This window comes from Arachis ipaensis, chromosome B2 (genome assembly GCF_059453495.1).
Source record: "Arachis ipaensis isolate K30076 ecotype BB chromosome B2, ASM5945349v1, whole genome shotgun sequence".
Lineage (NCBI taxonomy): Eukaryota > Viridiplantae > Streptophyta > Magnoliopsida > Fabales > Fabaceae > Arachis > Arachis ipaensis.
The window spans coordinates 8,957,595-8,978,152 of record NC_142437.1 but is presented as its reverse complement, the minus strand read 5'-3'; the positions used below and the strand labels follow the sequence as shown (position 1 = coordinate 8,978,152).

The 20,558-nt window shown below is 34.8% G+C and overlaps 1 protein-coding gene and 1 pseudogene across 2 annotated transcripts; both read left to right on the top strand.

Moving 5' to 3' along the window:
* Positions 1-1,527: 1,527 nt before the first annotated feature.
* LOC148572985 (hydroquinone glucosyltransferase-like) lies at positions 1,528-10,411 on the top strand. Its single transcript, XM_088505207.1, has 2 exons — positions 1,528-2,268; positions 10,115-10,411. Coding segments are annotated over exons 1-2 (699 nt in total). The 5' UTR covers positions 1,528-1,570; the 3' UTR covers positions 10,116-10,411.
* LOC107626759 (hydroquinone glucosyltransferase pseudogene) lies at positions 10,119-11,080 on the top strand (annotated as a pseudogene). Its single transcript, XR_015905249.1, has 2 exons — positions 10,119-10,440; positions 10,646-11,080. The product of XR_015905249.1 is annotated as a hydroquinone glucosyltransferase pseudogene (transcript).
* Positions 11,081-20,558: the final 9,478 nt, after the last annotated feature.

Sequence of the window (20,558 nt, the reverse complement as noted above, 5' to 3'; positions counted from 1 at the left end):
TATTCATTTTATGCTATTAACTTTTATGTTACTATTTGTTTAATACAAAAAGTTAAGCAAAAACACATGCAAACATTCAAAATTTACTATTATTGCACGAGGAATATTCTTCGTCATACTGTAACTGCTAGAAGCATTATACTAAATGTATAATTCAATAACTGTTATCTTATTGTTTTATTATCAAATTAAAGCATGTCCTACAAAACAAAATTCAGATATTCGCATTTGACATACATGTATGACATTCATATATGTCGTCTTCTTCTCTACAATTATCAACTTTCAAGGTATATTTTTTTTACTTTGAACTATTTTACTTTTATAATATACATTATTCAATATATGTTACGACTTTATACCTATTCATTTTCTCAATGTATCTTATTCATGTCAGACCTTCACTATAAATTGTAAATATTCAATAACTAATTGCTTTGAGCGAGAAATTTATCAATAAGTTGTTGTGGGCCGAAAAAATTTCCAAGACAATTAACCATTATATCCCCGGATCATACAATCGATTCCATCAATGGATATCTATCTCTGAACTTTTCAGTTCACATACAATCAAATGCTAAAATTGTTCTTAAGCGGAAAAGTATTCCCCCACACAACTATCTTGATCGAATGACTCTTATCACTCAATTATTTTTTGAATAAGTGCTGACATAATAACCCGACTAAGCTTGGGGGCTCACCATATCATTATTCACTTATCTTTTAACCGAGTTATAAATCACTTTATTTTCTAAGCTTAGCCTGGATCATATGATTGGCAGACAAAGCTTGGGGGCTATGATCCGTCACCTTATAACTCGATCTTTATTGTTGTGCATTATGAGTTATAACTCGGTCTTAATTATCATTCATTCTATAACTGACACCTTCATTACCGACTTAATGACCATTATTCTAACTTAATGATCAACGGCCATACCATCAACTCTATTCATCAACTCTATGCCTATAAAAGGCACCAATTTCTATATACATCATACATTTTAGATATATTTTAGATACATTCTAGAGACATTCTAGATATATTCTATATTCATAGAATTATTATAATATACAACACATGATGACTTCTATTTCATGTCTTACATTCTATATTCATAGAATTATTCTTATACCTCTTAAACACTTACTGACTTGAGCGTCGGAGTGTCTTTTGCAGGTACCCCTTGTTCTCTCCTTACCGATGTATACCTCATCTTGACGGAGCACAAATATTTACCGGCGGACGAGTTATACACCGGCCAATCTCAGCAAGAACAATATTAAAAAAAATAGCCGATTTGCGAATTATTATTATACGTTTAATTAATGGAATGAATAAAAGAACATACATAATTTATCATCTTAATTTGGGTCTACTCATGTCATCTTATCTCAGCTCTGATCTTGATGATGAATATATAATGTCTTGAATCTGCGCAAGAGCTTACATTATGCACTCTTTTCCCCTAATAATTCATTCACTCACTATAAAATCTCTCTTCATGAAATTAAATCTTCACATACAAGCTCCACATTAATTATTAATCACCATATTATATACGCAATAATGGAGAAGAAAAATCCATGCATTGTTATGGTTCCTTCCCCAGGACTTAGCCATTTGATTGCACTGGTTGAGTTCTCAAAGAGATTACTATCATTTCAAAGAGAAAATTTGCATGTGAAGTTCATAGTTCCAACACTTGGTGCTCCTTCTTCTTCCATGAAATCCATCCTCAACAACTCTCTTCCACCAAACTCATCATTCATCATTCTCCCCCAAATCAACATTGAAGACCTCACTGAGAAATCTGATCCTGCAACTCAGATGAAAGAAACAGTGAAACACTCTCTTCCATTCATCCCTCAAGAACTCACCTCACTCAGTTTCACCAATCACCTTGTTGCTATCTTGTTCAGTGTGTTCTCAACTGATGTTATTGATCTTGCAAGTGAATTCAACCTCTTAACTTATCTCTTCTTTGCAAGTGGAGCAACACTCTTTTCATTCTGTTTTCATTTTCCACAACTTGATCAGGAAGCTGATGATTCCTCTAAGAACTCCTTGTTGGAGTTAATAGATCCTGTTCATGTTCTTGGTTGTTCTGTTCCATTTCAGGTCAACGATCTTCCTAATCCAGTTCTTTTTGAAAGATCAAGTGAAGTCTACAAATCATTTCTTGCTGTGGTAAAGAACTACTCATTGGTTGATGGTGTCATAAATAACACCTTCACAGATTTGGAACCAGATGCAGTAAAAGCTTGGTGCGGTATTTGTAACCCACTAACTTACTGGCAAGTGCACCGGGTCGTACCAAGTAATACCTTACGTGAGTAAAGGTCGATCCCACGAGGATTGATGGATTAAGCAACAATAGTGTTTGATAGGATTAGTTAGACAAATAGAAAATGGTATTGAGATGCAATATAAAAGACATTAAACAATATAAAGAATATTGAAGAAAGGCAAGTAAATACTTTGGAAAAAAAATATGGAGAAGATAGTTAAGGCTTCAGAGTTATCTATTCTTCCGGATTAACTTTTCTTACTAACTATTTTAATTATATAGGATTTAATTTATGGCAAACTATATGTGACTAGACCCTAATTCCTTAGACCTTCCTAGTCTCCTCTAAAATTCATCAACAGCCAATTCCTTGGTCAATTAATTCCAATTAGAGGGTGATGATCAAATTCCAGTTTGTATGCCACAAAAACTCTAATTACCCAAAAATAAAGGGGTTATATGTCACGTATCTCGTTAAATCCAGATAATTAAAATTTAGGAGAATATGTTTTCAAGCTATTGTTCAAGTAAAGAGCTTTTCCAAGTTTTACAAGAACTCAAGTAGAAAGAGGGTCATACTTCCGTTCCACCCAAATTCATAAGATAAAGAGCGAAAACAATTCTTAAATTATAAATCCATACATGAATTAAAATAGAAAAAGTAATTAAATTAATCCATAGAAATAGACAGAGCTCCTAACCTTAACAATGGAGGATTAGTCGCTCATGATTGAGAGGGAAAATAAGGATTCAGGTAAAATGTACTGAGTTCCAATCTGATGGATCTCCTAGGGAAGGAAAGTTTCTCCCTTTTTATAACTAATCCTAATAAAATTTAAAATCAAAATATCTAAAACTAAAAATAATATCTTTTCCTAAAAATAATATTTGAATTTAAATTTAAATTAATTAACAAGTCTTCAGCTGATGGGTGGGGACCACTTGGCTTCACTAGGATCCACACCTAACTTGGGCTTGGCAGCATGAATTGGAGTTTAGTTGAGTGAAGTTGCGCCTAACTTGGGCTTTAGTGCGTCTAACTTGAAGTGGGCAGGACCAATCTCGCGTATTGTTGTTGTGTCTTGCGCCTAACTTGAGAAATCTCAAGTTAGGCGCAGCCTTGGCAGCGAGTTCGGAGAAGAAGTATAGACTATTATATATCGTTGGAAATCTATAGAAGTTAGCTTTCCAATGCCACTGAAATCACGTCCATTGAACCTCTGTAGCTTGAGTTATTCAGGTTTGAGTGCAGAGAGGTCCGGGTTGACAGCATCATTCGCCTTCATCTCTTCTTCTGCAGAAACGCCATCAAATCCAGCCAAATACTACCTAAAATAAACAGAATTGTACAAGACTCAAAGTAGCATCTATAGTGGCTAAAAGATAATTAATTCTTGATTAAACTCAACAATTTAAATGCAAATTCACTAGAAAAAGATAGAAAAGATGCTCACGTGTCACAACACCAAACTTGAATTGTTGCTTGTCCTCAAGCAACCAAAACTAATATAAGCTTAGGATGTGAATTTGCATGAGAATGAGAGTTCGCTTAAGCTCATGTCTCTTCTTATAGTGGGGTTTACAACTGCAATCCTGAATAGTTTTGGCATCTCACTTTATCCTTTGAAGTTCAGAATGATTGGCATCTATAGGAACTCATAATTCAGATAGTGTTATTGATTCTCCTAGTTCAATATGTTGATTCTTGAACACAGCTACTTTATGAGTCTTGGCTGTGACCCTAAGCATTTTGTTTTTGAGTATTACCACTGGATACATAAATACCACAGACACATAGCTGGGTGAACCTTTTCAGATTGTGACTCAGCTTTGCTAGAGTCCCCAGTCAGAGGTGCCCAGAGCTCTTAAGCACACTCTTTTTGCTTTGGACCACGACTTTAACCACTCAGTCTCAAGCTTTTCACTTGACACCTTCACGCCACAAGCACATGGTTAGGGACAGCTTGGTTCAGCCGCTTAGGCCAGGATTTTATTCCTTTGGGCCCTCCTATCCATTAATGCTCAAAGCCTTGGATCCTTTTGACCCTTTGCCTTTTAGTTTAAAGGATTATTGGCTTTTTTTTTTTTGCTTGCTTTTTTTATTTTTTTTTCTTTATTTTATATTTTTTTTCGCAAGCTTTGTGTTTTTCACTACTTTTTCTTGCTTCAAGAATCAATTTTATGATTTTTCAGATTATCAATAACATTTCTCTTTTTCATCATTCTTTCAAGAGCCAACAATTTTAACATTCATAAACTTCACTATCAAAAATATGCACTGTTCAAGTCATGCATTCAGAATCACAGAAAGTACCACCACATCTAAGTAAATAAGACTATTCTTCAATATAAACTCACTTTCTCATGCAATACATCACTTCTGTATTTTTTTTATTTGAATTTCAAGCTCAGTGAGTAATACATGAGACATGTTTTTGGAATTAAAGCAATTAAGAGAAAACTAAACTAGACCTAGGATTCTAACTAATAAAAGATCATGCAACAAACAAAGCAAAATAGCAGGAAACCGGAACATAACATAATAAAAGCAGAAAGGAATAAAAAATGAAAGGAACTCAACCACCTTAGTTATCCGAGCGGTCATTTTATTCTTCAGGTTGTGCTTCTTTGTGAAGATGATTCACCTCCCTTAGTGCAATAAAAATAAACAGAAAACCCTTAAGCGAAGTGTCAACACCAAACTTAAAGGTTTGCTTTTCCTCAAGCAAAGAATAATTGAAAATAAAAATAAATAGTAAGAGGAATCTCCGCTTTCTGTTCTAAAATAGCTGCATGATCAGAAAAATAATAAAAACTCAATAAAAATCAAATAAGTAAGAAAGCTACTACTACGAAGAATAACTAAGGATACGAAATTATCGGGTTGCCTCTCGACAAGCGCTTCTTTAACGTCACTAGCTTGACGATCAGCTCCTCTAAGGAGGGGGATCATAGGGGCTCAGCTATTCACCCCTTACTTTGAACTTCTTTCCTGTGTCTTCATAAATTAGCTCAATATGCTCCAGAGAGAGGATTCTGTTTACTGTATAAATCCATGCTGGAGTCTGAGTCAACACCACCTTCATTCCTGGGGAGAAACCTTCAGTGGGGATCTTTTTGTTTCTCCATCCCCTTGGTATTTTCTTCTTTTTGAGAACCTCCTCCTTGGTGGATGATGCATTTCCAACACCAAACTTAAGTTTGATGTCAGGAGTAATTTTTCTGATTCTCACCAAAGGAGGTTTGAGTTGCAGACTCTGCTGTGCATTATTAGGGGGTTCTTGAAGGTTTGGATCAATAAGCTCAGCCTGCATGCACCTCTCTTCTTCACCTATTGAATGTATATCTTTGAAGACATGAAAGACCAGTTGCTCATTATGCACTCTAAGCACTAATTCACCTACTTCTACATCAATTAGAGCTCTTCCAGTGGCTAGGAATGGTCTTCCTAGAATTATAGAGGCATTCTCATCTTCCCCTATATCAAGAATTACAAAATCTACTGGGAGGAAGAACTTACCCACTTTGACCAAGATATTCTCCACTAATCCGTATGCAGGCTTCATAGATTTGTCTGCCATCTGTAATGCTATCTTTGTGGGTTGTGCCTCTTGGATATGCAGCTTCTTCATCACAGACAAGGGCATTAAATTGATGCTTGCTCCCAAATCACATAATGCTTTCTCAAAGGTTGTGCTCCCAATGGTGCATGGAATTTGAAAGCTCCCTGGATCTGGCATCTTCTTTGGTAAGTTATTCTGAATGATGGCACTGCATTCTTTAGTTAGGACCACTGTCTCATTTCCCTTTAAAGGCTTCTTCTTTGACAACAGCTCCTTCATGAACTTGGCATAGAGAGGCATTTGTTCCAAAACATCAACAAAAGGAATATTGATTTGTAACTTTCTGAAGACTTCCAAGAACTTTGAAAACTGCTTGTCCTTGGTCTCCTTTTGAAGTCTCTGAGGATATGGCATTTTTGGTTTGTACTCAGGAGCCTTTGGCAATGTAGGATAAGTGTCAATAGAGTCTGGGAATGGGTTGTTCGCACGCTTTGGAGGGGCGTGCTCTACTTCTTCCTTCTTCTCCTCTGGAGCTTCCTTTTCAACTAGCTCTTCATTGGCCTTGGTCTCAGAGCCAGCTACTTTACCACTTCTCAATTGAATAACCTTGCAATCTTCTCCTGGGTTCACCACTGTATCACCTTGAAATGTACTTGCCGACCTCTCAAGTATTTGCTTGCTCAGTTGGCCCACTAGCACCTCTAAGTTTCTAATAAAGGCTATGGTTTCCTGCATAACTTGTGCTTCCGTACTTGCCACTTGTTCACTTATTACGGTGATAGCCTTACATTCCTCTCTTGGATTTGGAATTATGTTACCAGGAAGGCTATTAGTGGTCCTCTGATCAATTTCATTAACTTTTGTGGCTAATTGACCCATTTGAATCTCCAGGTTCTTGATGGATGCTCTGGTTTCCTGTCTAAAACCTGTCAATATTGCTTCCAAATCATTGTTCTGCTGGAAACTGCCCTGAAAACTATTGTTGAAGTTCTGAGGTCTCTGAGGTTGATCTCTCCATCCAAAATTTGGGTGATTCCTCCACCCCTGATTGTATGTCTTAGAATATGGATCATTGTTGGGATTTCTAGGATCACTCCCCATGTAATTGACCTGTTCAGAAGAAGATTGAGCATAATTATAATTATTATTTTGCATAAAGTTACCTGCCGTGTCATAGGAGACTTCCTATGGTGGATTTTGGGTGTTGATAATTGAGACTTGCATGCCACCCATCTATTGAGTAAGTAGATTTATTTGCTGAGACATCAGCTTGTTTTGAGCAAGAAGAGCATTAACAGCTTCTACTTCTAACACACCTCTCTTTTGAGGGGTCTCAGAGTTCACAGGATTCCTGTTAGATGAGTATAAATATTGGTTGCTTGCAACCAATTCAATCAGCTCAATAGTCTCCTCTGGTGTCTTCTTCTTGTGCAGTGAACCGCCTGCAGAAGTATCTAAGCTCATCTTGGACATCTCACCCAAGCCTTCATAAAAAATATCTAGTTGGGTCCACTTGGAGAACATGTCCGGAGGGCATTGCCTAGTCAGCAACTTATACCTCTCCCAAGACTCATAAAGAGTTTCACCCTCCTTTTGCCTGAAGGTCTGAACTTCCAACCTAAGCTTAGTCAGCTTCTTTGGTGGGAAAAATTTAGTGAGAAATTTTGTAACAACCTTTTCCCAAGTATTCAGACTCTCCTTTGGTTGTGAATCTAGCCATAGCTTTGCTTTATCCCTCAGAGCAAACGAAAAAAGCATGAGTCTATACACATCTGGGTTCACTCCATTTGTCTTCACAGTATCACATATCTGCAGAAAATCATATATAAATTGATTTGGGTCTTCGTGAGGAAGACCATGATACTGGCAATTTTGTTGCACCAGGGTGACCAATTGTGGCTTCAACTCAAAGTTGTTTGCAGTTATAGGAGGCACCACAATGCTCTTTCCATAAAGATCTGCAGTAAGAGCAGAATAAGAGCCAAGCACTCTCCTTTGTTGATCATCCCCCATTCGGATTTGCCACATTGGCATTAGCATTATTATTAGGATCCATAGTGGATTATGTAGCCTTGCAAATTCTTGCTTGTTGTAAACGCCGCCTGAAAGTTCTTTCAGGTTCAGGATCAAAGTCTAAGAGATGTTCTTTGTCTCTATTCCTGCGCATAAACAAACAGAAGACAAGAAAAGATGGGACTCTCTACGTCAGAGTGCAGAGAAGTCCCCGTGAGGTAACCTGTGTAAAATAATAAAATAAAAGTACTAAATAAAATAAATAAATAATTTTCAAAAATTATAGGTAGAATTAAGACAAAAAAAAAGTTGAAAAGAACCAGAAAAATAAACAAAAAATAAATAAATAAATAAATAAATTAACAGGACATCAAACTTAAATTCAGAAATTAAGAAAAAGTATTAATGTTAATTATTTATTTATTTATATATTTTTTTATTTTTTTTAATTAAATAAAAAATAAAAAAAAAAGATACGGTATAAAGAGGAGGGGGAAAGTAAACGAAAGAAAGAAAGTGTAAGGAAAAAAAAAAGAAAAATATGACGTAAAGTTTTTTTTTTAAAGGAAAAGAAAAAAAATAAAAAGAAGTAAAATAAAAAAAAAGGAAACAGGGAAACGAAAACAAAAGAACGGAAGAAAGAAAAAAAAATAGCAAAATCAAGAAAATTAATATTAATAAAATAAAAATTATCTAATCTAAGAAATCAAACAACGAGTAGTTGTCAATTACAATCAATCTCCGGCAACGGCGCCAAAAACTTGGTGCAGTATTTGTAACACACTAACTTATCGGCAAGTGCACCGGGTCGTACCAAGTAATACCTTACGTGAGTAAGGTCGATCCCACGAGAATGGATGGATTAAGCAACAATAGTGCTTGATAGGATTAATTAGACAAACAGAAAATGATATTGAGATGCAATAAAAAAGACATTAAATAATATAAAGAATATTGAAGAAAGGCAAGTAAATACTTTGGAAAAAAAATATGGAGAAGATAGTTAAGGCTTCAGAGTTATCTATTCTTCCGGATTAACTTTTCTTACTAACAATTTTAATTATGTAGGATTTAATTTATGGCAAACTATATGTGAGTAGACCCTAATTCCTTAGACCTTCCTAGTCTCCTCTAACATTCATCAACAGCCAATTCTTTGGTCAATTAATTCCAATTAGAGGGTGATGATCAAATTCCACTTTGTATGCCACAAAAACTCTAATTACCCAAAAATAAAGGGGTTATATGTCACGTATCCCATTAAATCTAGATAATTAAAATTTAGGAGAATATGTTTTCAAGCTGTTGTTCAAGTAAAGAGCTTTTCCAAGTTTTATAAGAACTCAAGTAGAAAGAGGGTCATATTTCCGTTCCATCCAAATTCATAAGATAAAGAGCGAAAAAAATTCTTAAATTATAAATCCATACATGAATTAAAATATAAAAAGTAATTAAATTAATCCATAGAAATAGACAGAGCTCCTAACCTTAACAATGGAGGATTAGTTGCCCATGATTGAAAGGGAAAATAAGGATTCAGGTAAAATGTACTGAGTTCCAATATGATGGATCTCCTAGGGAAGGAAAGTTTCTCCCTTTTTATAACTAATCCTAATAAAATTTAAAATCAAAATATCTAAAACTAAAAATAATATCTTTTCCTAAAAATAATATTTGAATTTAAATTTGAATTAATTAACAAGTCTTCAGCTGATGGGTAGGGACCACTTGGCTTCACTAGGATCTACACCTAACTTGGGCTTGGCAGCATGAATTGGAGTTTGGTTGAGTGAAGCTGCGCCTAACTTGGGCTTTAGTGCGTCTAACTTGAAGTGGGCAGGAGCAATCTCGCGTATTGTTGTTGTGTCTTGCGCCTAACTTGAGAAATCTCAAGTTAGGCGCAGCCTTGGCAGCGAGTTCAGAGAAGAAGTATGGACTATTATATATCGTTGGAAAGCTATGAAAGTTAGCTTTCCAACGCCACTGAAATCACGTCCATTGGACCTCTGTAGCTCGAGTTATTCAGGTTTGAGTGCAGAGAGGTCCGGGTTGACAGCATCATTCGCCTTCATCTCTTCTTCTGCAGAAACTCCATCAAATTCAGCCAAATGCTACCTAAAATAAACAGAATTGCACAAGACTCAAAGTAGCATCCATATTGGCTAAAATATAATTAATTTTTAATTAAACTCAACAATTTAAATGCAAATTCACTAGGAAAAGATAGGAAAGATGCTCACGCATCAGAGCTCTACAACAAGAACAAAATAATAATGGAGAAAAGAATGTTCCTTTTGTTTACCCAATTGGACCAATCATTCAAAGTGAGACAAGTAATGAGGTAAACAAGTTAGAGTGTTTAACATGGTTGGATAATCAGCCACCAAGATCAGTGTTGTATATCTCTTTTGGAAGTGGTGGAACACTTTCTCAAGAACAACTCAATGAGATTGCATTTGGATTAGAACTGAGTGGATACAAGTTCTTGTGGGTTGTGAGAGCTCCTAGCAACTTTGGTGGTTATGTATATCTTAGTCAACAAAAGGAAGATCCATTACACTATTTACCATCCGGTACTTTATTTAAATTTAGTGAAAACTTTTCGTCTAAAATTGATAGTTGAAAACTGTTAGATAACAATTTAGTTAAACATATTAAACCATCTTTAAACTAACATTCATGATTTTATACATTTATTCTAAGACAATTAAATAAATACAAAATATGATAATTTTTTATTGATTTGGACTGTTTTTGAAAAAATTTTGTTACCATCAGGTTTTGTGGAGAGAACCAAAGGACAAGGCTTGGTGATTCCATCATTTTGCCCCACAAATTGAGATTCTTGATCATGGTTCCATTGGTGCTTTCTTGAGCCATTGTGGTTGGAACTCAACTCTAGAGAGTGTGTCACATGATATGCCTGTGATTGCATGGCCACTGTTTGCAGAGCAGAGAATGAATGCAGTGTTGCTCAAAGATGTGCTTAAAGTGGCAGTGAGGCCAAGCTAATGAAGATGGGATAGTTAAAAGAGAAGAAGTGGCCAGAGTTGTGAAGAGGATCATGGAGGAGAATGAAGAAGAGTTGGAAATGAGAAAGAGAATCAAAGAGTTGAGTGATGCTGTTGCTGCTGCACTTAGTGAAAATGGTTCCTCTACGAAGGCATTGTCTAGTCTTGCACTGAAATGGCAAAGCATTTGAGTAACATGTCAGTATCATTGAGATATTTTCATAGATATTTTTTAGTTACTTTTCTCTGTGTGAACAATAATAATGCATGTAGCTGTCATGCAAACCATCCACTTCTTGAATAGGTAGTGGGATAATGCACATCCTATGCATTTTTTCTAAGATGAATTATAGCATACAGATGTAAATTCATACAGAGACATACAGATATTTATTTTAAACCATATAAATTATTATTTAATAATGTTAGTGTCACTGTTGATATACATGTGTAGTTATTTTTAGGTTTAATTACTCTATTGGTCCCTATAGTTTCGTGAAATTTTTAATTAGGTCCCTATACTTTTTTTCTTTTTAATGGAGTCCCTGCACTAAATTTTTTTTCAATTAAGTCCTTCTTAGTAGTAATCGGCTTAATTTTATAGGGACCCAACTAAACAAAAAAGAATTGGTATAGGGACCTAAATAAAACAAAAAAAAAGTATAAGGACCCAATTAAAAAAAAAATTTGGTACAAGGACTCAATTAAAAGGAAAAAAAGTATAGGGACCTAATTAAAAATTTCGTGAAATTATAAGGACCAATAGAGTAATTAAACCTTATTTTTAACCACAAAAACTTAATCTGTACAAAATAAATCTTTACAGTAGTGCTTCCCTTTTTCTAATAATGAAGTTTTTGTATTATTAGTTTTTTTTCCTAAGTTAGGAGTGAGATTCGAATTCGAGAATGGAGGCTAGAAGAAAGGCTCTAGTGACTTGCTGTGCGAAGTGGTATGTCAGAAAAGAGATCCATTGGAAGCAGATGTCCCGATCTCAACATGCTCGAGAAATGGACAAGAACACTAGGTACTTCCACAACATAGCATCAGCAAGAAGGAGGAACAACCGAATCGATTCTTTAGTAATTAATGGAAGACTGATACGGAATCAGGCCAGAATAAAGACTGCGATTATGGGCTTTTAGAAATTACTGTATAGGCAGGAGCATGCTCCTTTGGTTGGGATCCGTGAGGGGCTGGTCAAGAAGATTGATGAAGACAAGGCAGCAGTGTTAGAGGAAATGCCATCAGTCGAGGAAGTACGAGAGGCAGTTTGGGATTGTGAGTCCAGTAAAGCACCGGGTGGTGATGGTTATAATATGAACTTCATAAAGAAGTGTTGGGGTGAGATTGGACAGGAGTTTACTGCAGTTGTATTGGGCTTTTTCTAGACTGCTATGCTACCAACAGATGCTAATGTTACTTGGGTGGTGCTAGCTCCAAAATTTATGGGGGCTAAGGAAATCAAAGACCTTAGACCAATTAGTATGGTTGGCTGTGTTTATAAGGTGATATCCAAAGTCCTGGTAAGAAGAATGCGGTTAGTGATGCCACAGTTAGTGGGGGAGACTCAGTCTGTGTTTGTTAAGGGCCACAAGATACATGATGGTGCGCTCATTGCTTGTGAAACGGTCCAATGGCTGAAGTTGAGAAAGAAGCAGGTGGCTATTGTTAAATTAGACTTTCAGAAAGCGTACGACAGAGTGAGATGGAGTTTCGTGGATATAGTGCTACAGAAGATGGGGTTTGGTATTACATGGAGGACTTGGGTGAAAGAATGTGTGACTACAACGTCTATATCGGTGTTGATCAATGGTTCACCATCCAAGCCATTCAAGATGGAGAGAGGACTCAGACAAGGAGACCTCCTCTCACCTTTCCTATTTGTTCTTGTTGTTGATGTGCTGCACAGGATGGTGGGAGAGACGGTAAGAAATAAAAGAATTTCTCCACTGCTGGTGGGAAGGGACAATATAGAACTATCGCATCTTCAGTTTGCAGATGATACGATATTGTTTTGTCCACAGGAAATGGAGACGCTTGTGAATTATAAGAGGCTCTTGAGGTGCTTTAAGTTAATGTCTGGCCTGAGTATCAAACTTTGATAATTCGAGCATAATTCCAATCAACTGTAAGAAGGATTGGGTGACGAATATGTGTGGTTTGTTGGGATGTGCCGAAGCTATGTTACCTGTCAGATACCTAGGAATTTCTCTTGGTGCTAATCTTCGGCTGGTAAGGACTTGGAAACCAATCATAGACAAGGTTGAAGAGAAGCTAAGCTTATGGAAAGCTAGATCTCTTAATAAAGCGGGTAAGTTGGTCCTCATAAAATCTGTTCTCAATAGCCTGCCGATTTACTACTTAAACTTGTATAAGATGCCAAAGGCAATTGCAGAAAAGATAATTCGACTGTAGAGAAGATTCTTGTGGTGTAAAGAGGATGGGAATAATGGTATACCACTAATAAAGTGGGAGGTAGTTCAAGCTCCAAAAAAGCTAGGTGGCTTGGGGGTGGGAGATGCTTTACTTAGAAATGTGGCGCTTCTGTTTAAGTGATGGTGGCGCTTCTCAAAGGAGGAATGCCCACTGTGGAAGAAAGTTGTATGCTCTTGTAATCAGTTGGACCCAACTGTAGTGCTGTCAAACCAAACTTTGCCATCAAGAGGGGGCCCATGGAAAGATATTTGCCAGCTTAATATAAAGGAGCAGCAGGTAAGAGATATGATGATCAGTGGTTTGTCTATGGAGGTGGGAAATGGTAGAAGAACTCGTTTTTGGGAGGATGCTTGGTTACAAGGTGGACCTTTGAGAGCTAGTTTTTCGAGACTCTTCTCTGTTTCAAATCAACAAGGGTTCGTAATAGGGGACTGTGGGTTATGGGATGGGGTAAAGTGGGTATGGAACTTCCAGTGGAGAAGAGAATTGTTCCAATGGGAGTTAGAGTTGCTTAACCAGCTTCATGACCGGCTTCGGGTTGTGAGATTGTCGAGTGATAAAGAGGATTCAGTTATTTGGAAATTTGACAAAAAATATATTTTTTCTACTAATTCCTTTGTGCAGGTGTTGCAGTGAGAGACTCTCTCACAGGACATCACGGGTTACAGCTTCACTAGCTCTATTTGGAGAGACTTGGTGCCTCCAAGAATTGAACTATTTGCATGGTTTGTCCTAATAGGCAAGGTCAACACGAAGGAGAGGCTAAGTAGGCTCGGCATTATTAATCATAATGACAATATATGTGTTTTGTGTAAAAAGGATATAGAATTTGTACATCACCTCTTTTTTGCCTGTGAGTTTACGTGGCAGGTGTGGTGTGCTTGGTTGAAGTATGCTGATAGAGCATGGGCCATTCCGGGGACCGTTAAAGAGTTCTTTGAGAGTTGGACTGGTGTACCAAAATGCAAGTCTGAGCGAAAGAAATGGCTGTTAGGTTTCTTTGCGGTTATTTGGAACCATAGTTGTAAGAACCGGACCGGACTGGCCGGTTCGACCGGAAAATCGGTGAACCGGTGGTCTGGCCGATTCGATTTATAGTTTGAACCGAACACGCAATTAAACCGGCAAGAACCGGACGATTTGTCAGAAATCGGCTAAAATCGGCCGGTTCGATACAAATGTACGAACCAGCCGGTCCTATGGTGCTCCCAGCATTTCACAGGTCTACGGTGCTCCAGCCGTCCAGCGCCTCATGGTAGGCTCGAACATTACTCGTATGCTCCTTTCCCTCGCAGATCTTCGGTGCTCCAGCAGTTGAATATTGATTTCAATATTAAAAAATGCATGCTACAGGACTCAAACTCATGTCTCTCTTGTTGCACTCAACAAGGTATGCCACCAAGCGGGAGTGGATCCTCTCCAGTGAATAAAAAACTGGATGGTGTGCAGTGTTTAATCTAACCATTCACCACATTCTCTCTCTTATTTATTTCTGGTCCCACTATTAAAATCAAAGGTGAGAGATTGCACTGTATTTTGTCAAGTGTTAAAAAAACTGGAGATGATCCATTTCGCTGCTTTGTCACTTTTATACTTTATGTGCTAGTTAATATATATATATATATATATATATATATATATATATATATATATATATATATATATAATTGAATTGTTTTATATTTATTTAATTTAATTTTAGTTTTATACTCACCTTTTTTTTAATATATAATTCTTTAGGATTTATACTATTATTAAAATGTTAGTTAATATATTTATTTTAAATTTTTTAAAATATTAAGTTAAGTAGTATGTCTTCGAAGATTTTGACTTAGGATTAATTAGTAGAGATATATAAGCATCACTATTAAATTTCACATAATAAATTGATAGATGGACATAACGTATCCATGGTTTACTGTCGTGAAGGACCAAATTGATACTTTATTTTTTTCAAGGACTAATTAATCCAAAGTAAAAAATTTCAAGAACCTAATTATCACTTTACTAATTTTTTTTTACTATTTTATATTTTTTATTCATGTGAAATCGGTTTTATCGGTTCAACCAGCGGTTTATGATTGAACCAATAAACCAATGAACCAGTAACTTGACCGGTTCGATCACTGGTCCGGTTCTTACAACTATGTTTGGAACATTTGGTTGGAGCGGAATAGCAAAGTGTTTCAGAACTCAGAGACAAGTGTTGAAAGAGTAAAGATTAGGTCGTTTTTGAGTTACAAGGAATGGTGTGGAGTTGATCCGTTTGGTTGTTGATGGCAATGCCGGAGATGACAACGGATTATACCGTTTTATTTGTGCTTATGTTGTCTTTTTTGTTATACTTTCTTTTGCTCCACTTTACTGTGTTGAGCTCCAATTGTTCAAAAAAAAAGTGAAGATGGAGAGACTATATCATTTGAGTTACATTTCGTTATCATGTATTATTAGTTTATTAATTATAAATAAAAATAAAAGTTTATTTTCTTATTTCTTTTCTAATTATATTCAACAAGGGATTATGGTAGACAAAGATGGCAAGTCTATTCAATTAGGAATAGAGTAAAGTATCGTTTTTGTCCCTAACGTTTGGGGTAAATTCTATTTGTGTTCCTAACGTTTAAATCGTCCTATTTGTATCCCTAACGTTTGTAAAAGTGATTCAATGTTATCCTGCCCTCAATTACACATAATGAGCGCTTTAGTTTGAGTTTTAAAAATCTCTTCTTGAAGTTAGAATACAAATGTCTGGGATAGAATCGATGATCTACTCCGAAAAATAGCTCATCAAATGTTGAAATTAATTCCTACAACATTTACATAATTCACTTTTCTAGGACATAATTGAATCTAAACACAAATAATGGGTATAATATTAAAATCGACCACACCCAAGTGAGACCTAATTGAGAATGAATATATCCAAGTGAGAATAATTGAAAAATATAATCTGATTTGTTAGTATAATTGATAGTAGGATAACATTGAATCACTTTTATAAACGTTAAGGATATAAATAGGACGATTTAAACGTTAGGGACACAAATAGGGCTTACCCCAAACGTTGGAGACAAAAACGATACTTTACTCTTAGGAATACAACAATAAAATTGAAACATAGGGAGGTTGGTCCAAACCACAAAGTTTTATTATTGTATTTAACAAAAAATTAATGTATTTGATAATTATTTTATATAATTACATTTACATTTATATAAAAATGAGATAAAAATTAAATAGACCTCTTTTGTCTATTTTATTAAAGGTCAATTGACTTTTAAAAAAATACTTATTTTTTATCTTTTTTAAAAAAATATTTTTTAACAAACAAAAATTATTTTATATTTAGATAGATTTTTTAAAAAAAATTTAAATACTCTTACTTTTTTAAAAGTAAAGTATTGTTAGTTTTTAGAAAAATAAATAATTTATTTTTTTAAATAATTTTTTTTAAAAGATGTATTTAAATAAATTTCAAATTGAATAAAAGTACTTTATTTCTTAAAAAAAATCATTTTTTTATTAAAAAAAAGTCAATCCAAACAATTCAGTATCTCTATATTATATACACTTTTAACTACTGGCTGCTCCTAATAAATGACAAATCTCTTTTCTTCATCTTCAAGTTGCTCACCAGTAATTTTATTGACTTGAACCTAATCTTATGTATCATTCTACCTTATCTTATCATTTTTCTAATTGATTATACACAAACTTTCTTTATTCATGTTAAAGGTTAAAGGTTAAAGGTGACCCTTCAACCACTACAAAATGATCATCAATTGGAATTATCGCTTAGCCTTTAATAAAACTTATATTATTAATTATTGCTTAGCCTTTAAAGTTTAAAGGTTAGTGACCCTTCAACCACTACAAAAATAATCATCAATTGGAATTATCGTTTAGCCCTTAAAAATTTGTCTCCTCTTGTTATCACTGATTAACATGGCTAGATACAAAGTATCATTACAATTAGATGATTCATATATTATGATCAACATATACCATGAGGATACTTGGTCTTGATGTTATTTTATAGTTTAATTATTTTATTATTTTTTATAATTTTATTAAATTTTTAATTAATTTTTTATTTTTTATTTTTTTAATTAAATTCCTATAATATATTATAATTTGTAATTAAATTTCTCTCATCACAAAAATATTAAAATTAACTGAATATTCTATTAAACAAAATAGAATATTTAATCAAATTAATAAGTGATAGAAATTATTCTACCTATTTTTAAATCTAGCTATTTTTTTAAGTCAAAATCTGTATACATCTTGAATATGTAAAAGTAGTTCTAAATCATTGTCTTGTCATTTCACCTGTTTAACTTGACTTATTATGGCACTACAATAAGAGGTTCTACCCTACCATCCTCAATATGTAGCAGTTAGCCGATCATATTAGTCGCTATCAAATAATTAAGATATTAATATAAAAGATATTAATGCGTATTATGGGCTTGTTTGGGTGAGCTTCTAAGAAAAAATCTTTTTTTGAGTTATCTTTTTTTAAAAGATCTTATAGAGAAGTAAAAGTAATTTTATGTTTGGATATCTCATGTAAAAAGGTCTTTTTATCAATCAATTATGTTTGGGTATAACAATATAAAAGTACTTTTTTGTTTATTTATTACATGAAAAACATCTTTTTTTTATTTTACTAGTGCTTTTATTTTTACTACTAGAAATTTACCAAACACGTTAAAAAATAAAAAAAGATCTTTTTTTATTAAAAAAAAGATCTTTTTTTAATAAAATAATAGCGCCCAAACATGCACTATATACTACTTAGTCGCTATAAAATAATTAAGATCATACAATACACATTTTAGTATCAAAATTACTTCTTCACCATTTATTTCATCCACTTTCATGGATACTTTGTTGACTTGCGGAACCTAATCTTATGTATCATTCTAGCCAGCATATCTTATTATTTTTCTAGTTGATTATACACAAACTTTCTTCATTCATATTAAATGCTAAAGGTGATCTTTCAACCACTACAAAATGATCATCAATTGGAATTATTGCTTAGCCTTTAATAATTTTTTTTTTTTTGGTTTACCCAAACGGTATCCCCCAATTCGACAAGTTAAAGGTGATCTTTCAACCACTACAAAATGATCATCAATTGGAATTATTGCTTAGCCTTTAATAATTTTTTTTTTGTTTACCCAAACGATATTTCCCAACTCGACAAGTTAAGGACTAATTCGTTGTGGATCTGAGCTCCATTTAAGGGTTTGCCGCTGGCTAATGAATTGCTACATGCACAAGGTAGGGTTCGAACTCACGACACTTGCTTAAACGGACGAGTGAGTTGACCACTCGACCAACCCAAGTTAGTTACCTTTAATAACTTTATTTGAATGTTATGATAATGGATGAATTTTATTTGTCTTTACTTGAAATTCTAAGAAAGCAGTCCTAAAAAACAAAAAAAATCATTTATATTCCTTTAGTTGGGCTTTATACCATTAGGAATTAGGAGTTTTGAAATTAAATGTATTTGGATCAAAAACTATTTTTTATCATAAATGTTTTTTTAGTGGGCAGAGTGGGAGGTCCGTTACAAGCATGAAGATAACTTTTTATCCATGACCAAAAAAAAAAAAATTTTTTTATCCATCTTCATCAAAAGAAAGTGCAAAAAGCTAAAGATAAAAGAGAGATATATAAATTCAACTAAATTGAATTGGTCTAGTAGTTAATTTATTAGTCTACTTAACTAAGATGTCATAATTAAATTAACTTGTATATGATTTTTTCTCATTACTCTTCAACATAAGATTTACATACCCTATCAAAAAACTATAACTACTGCTATTTTTCTAAAACTTTCTGCTTAACCATGCAGCAGGAAGTAAAGGACAAATTAAATTCACCAGAAGAAATTTCAAATTCAAAATATAACCCTATTATAATAGAGAGATTAATGATAGGACAGTTAAGTGTACAAGTATTTCGAACAAAAAAACACATTTTAATTGCTCCGGTCAATTTTTGTTGGGTTAGACTTCAAAATTCATTAAAGAAAAAAAAACACACCTTAATTATTTAAATTTACTATAATTTAGAATTACATTTTACCATTTTTTCCTACTTTTTTTTACCATTGCCGTGCTCAGCGCCACCGTTGCCGTTCCACACGAATGTTACCATCGTCACTGCTCGACTTCCACACACGCTGCATTGGACTTCTAATAGAAATATTTTTTAATTGGACTGTATTTTTTTTTAATGACTGTGTCTAATGGAAGTGTCTATTACATGTATCTTCTTATACATATATCTTCTAGTGGAAGTGTTTTTGATCGAATTGAGAAGGTGGAAAAGAGATAGAGAGAGCACGCTGCGGTGGACGGCGGCGATGCAGATCGTGAGGGGGATGGTCCTGCGGTGGTCCTGAGGGGCAAAGTGCACGTTACGGCCACAGGGATTGGTTGCGGAGGGCACCGTCACTGCCCAGAGGATAGTCGGGGTGGAGGCCGTGACGGCGCAGGCGCGGGCTTGGCCTGGAAATGCGAGCGGCGAGGATACCATAGGCAAGTATTGTGCGTGCGAGTGCGGTGCGGATCAGAAGGCGGTACGACGAGAGAGAGGCGATGTGTGCGGTGCACTGTGGAGGCGGCGATGCGGCGGTCTGCGCGACGGGAGCCGGGGCACTTCGGAAGCTGCGATGTGGAGATCTCGTGATCGATGAGAGAGATGAAGACGTTTAGAAGAGGTTGCTGTTGCCTTATTTGCCTGATTCTTATTATTTGAATTGAAATATGTTTAACGTTGTTGAATATTCAAATTTTAATTTTTAAAAATTTAAAATTAATAATTATTAATTAAATTTGTTATAACTTTTTTTTTCAAAGGTAAAAAGATATTCATTAAAATATCAAAATGAATACAAGGAGTTATTCGGTCCTATCTTGGACATCAAAAGCCACTTTCTGAACTGGGGGCTTTCCAAAAAATCCTTATAACTAAGGAAAGATTTTAATAAAACAACTGAAGAGAAAGAAAGGGAAAGAGAAAGAGAAGAGAGAAAGAAAAAGGCACGCTAAAGCCTTGTTCTTGTTTGGACCTCTTGTGACAATTTCATGGCTTGTTCCAGAACTTGTTGAAGAGAAATAATATTGTTCTCAAAGATCTTTAAGTTTCTGGCTCTCCAGTTCACCCAGCATAAAACTGCCACGAACACCACATTCTTCATCCCCTGTGTCGTTTGGTTC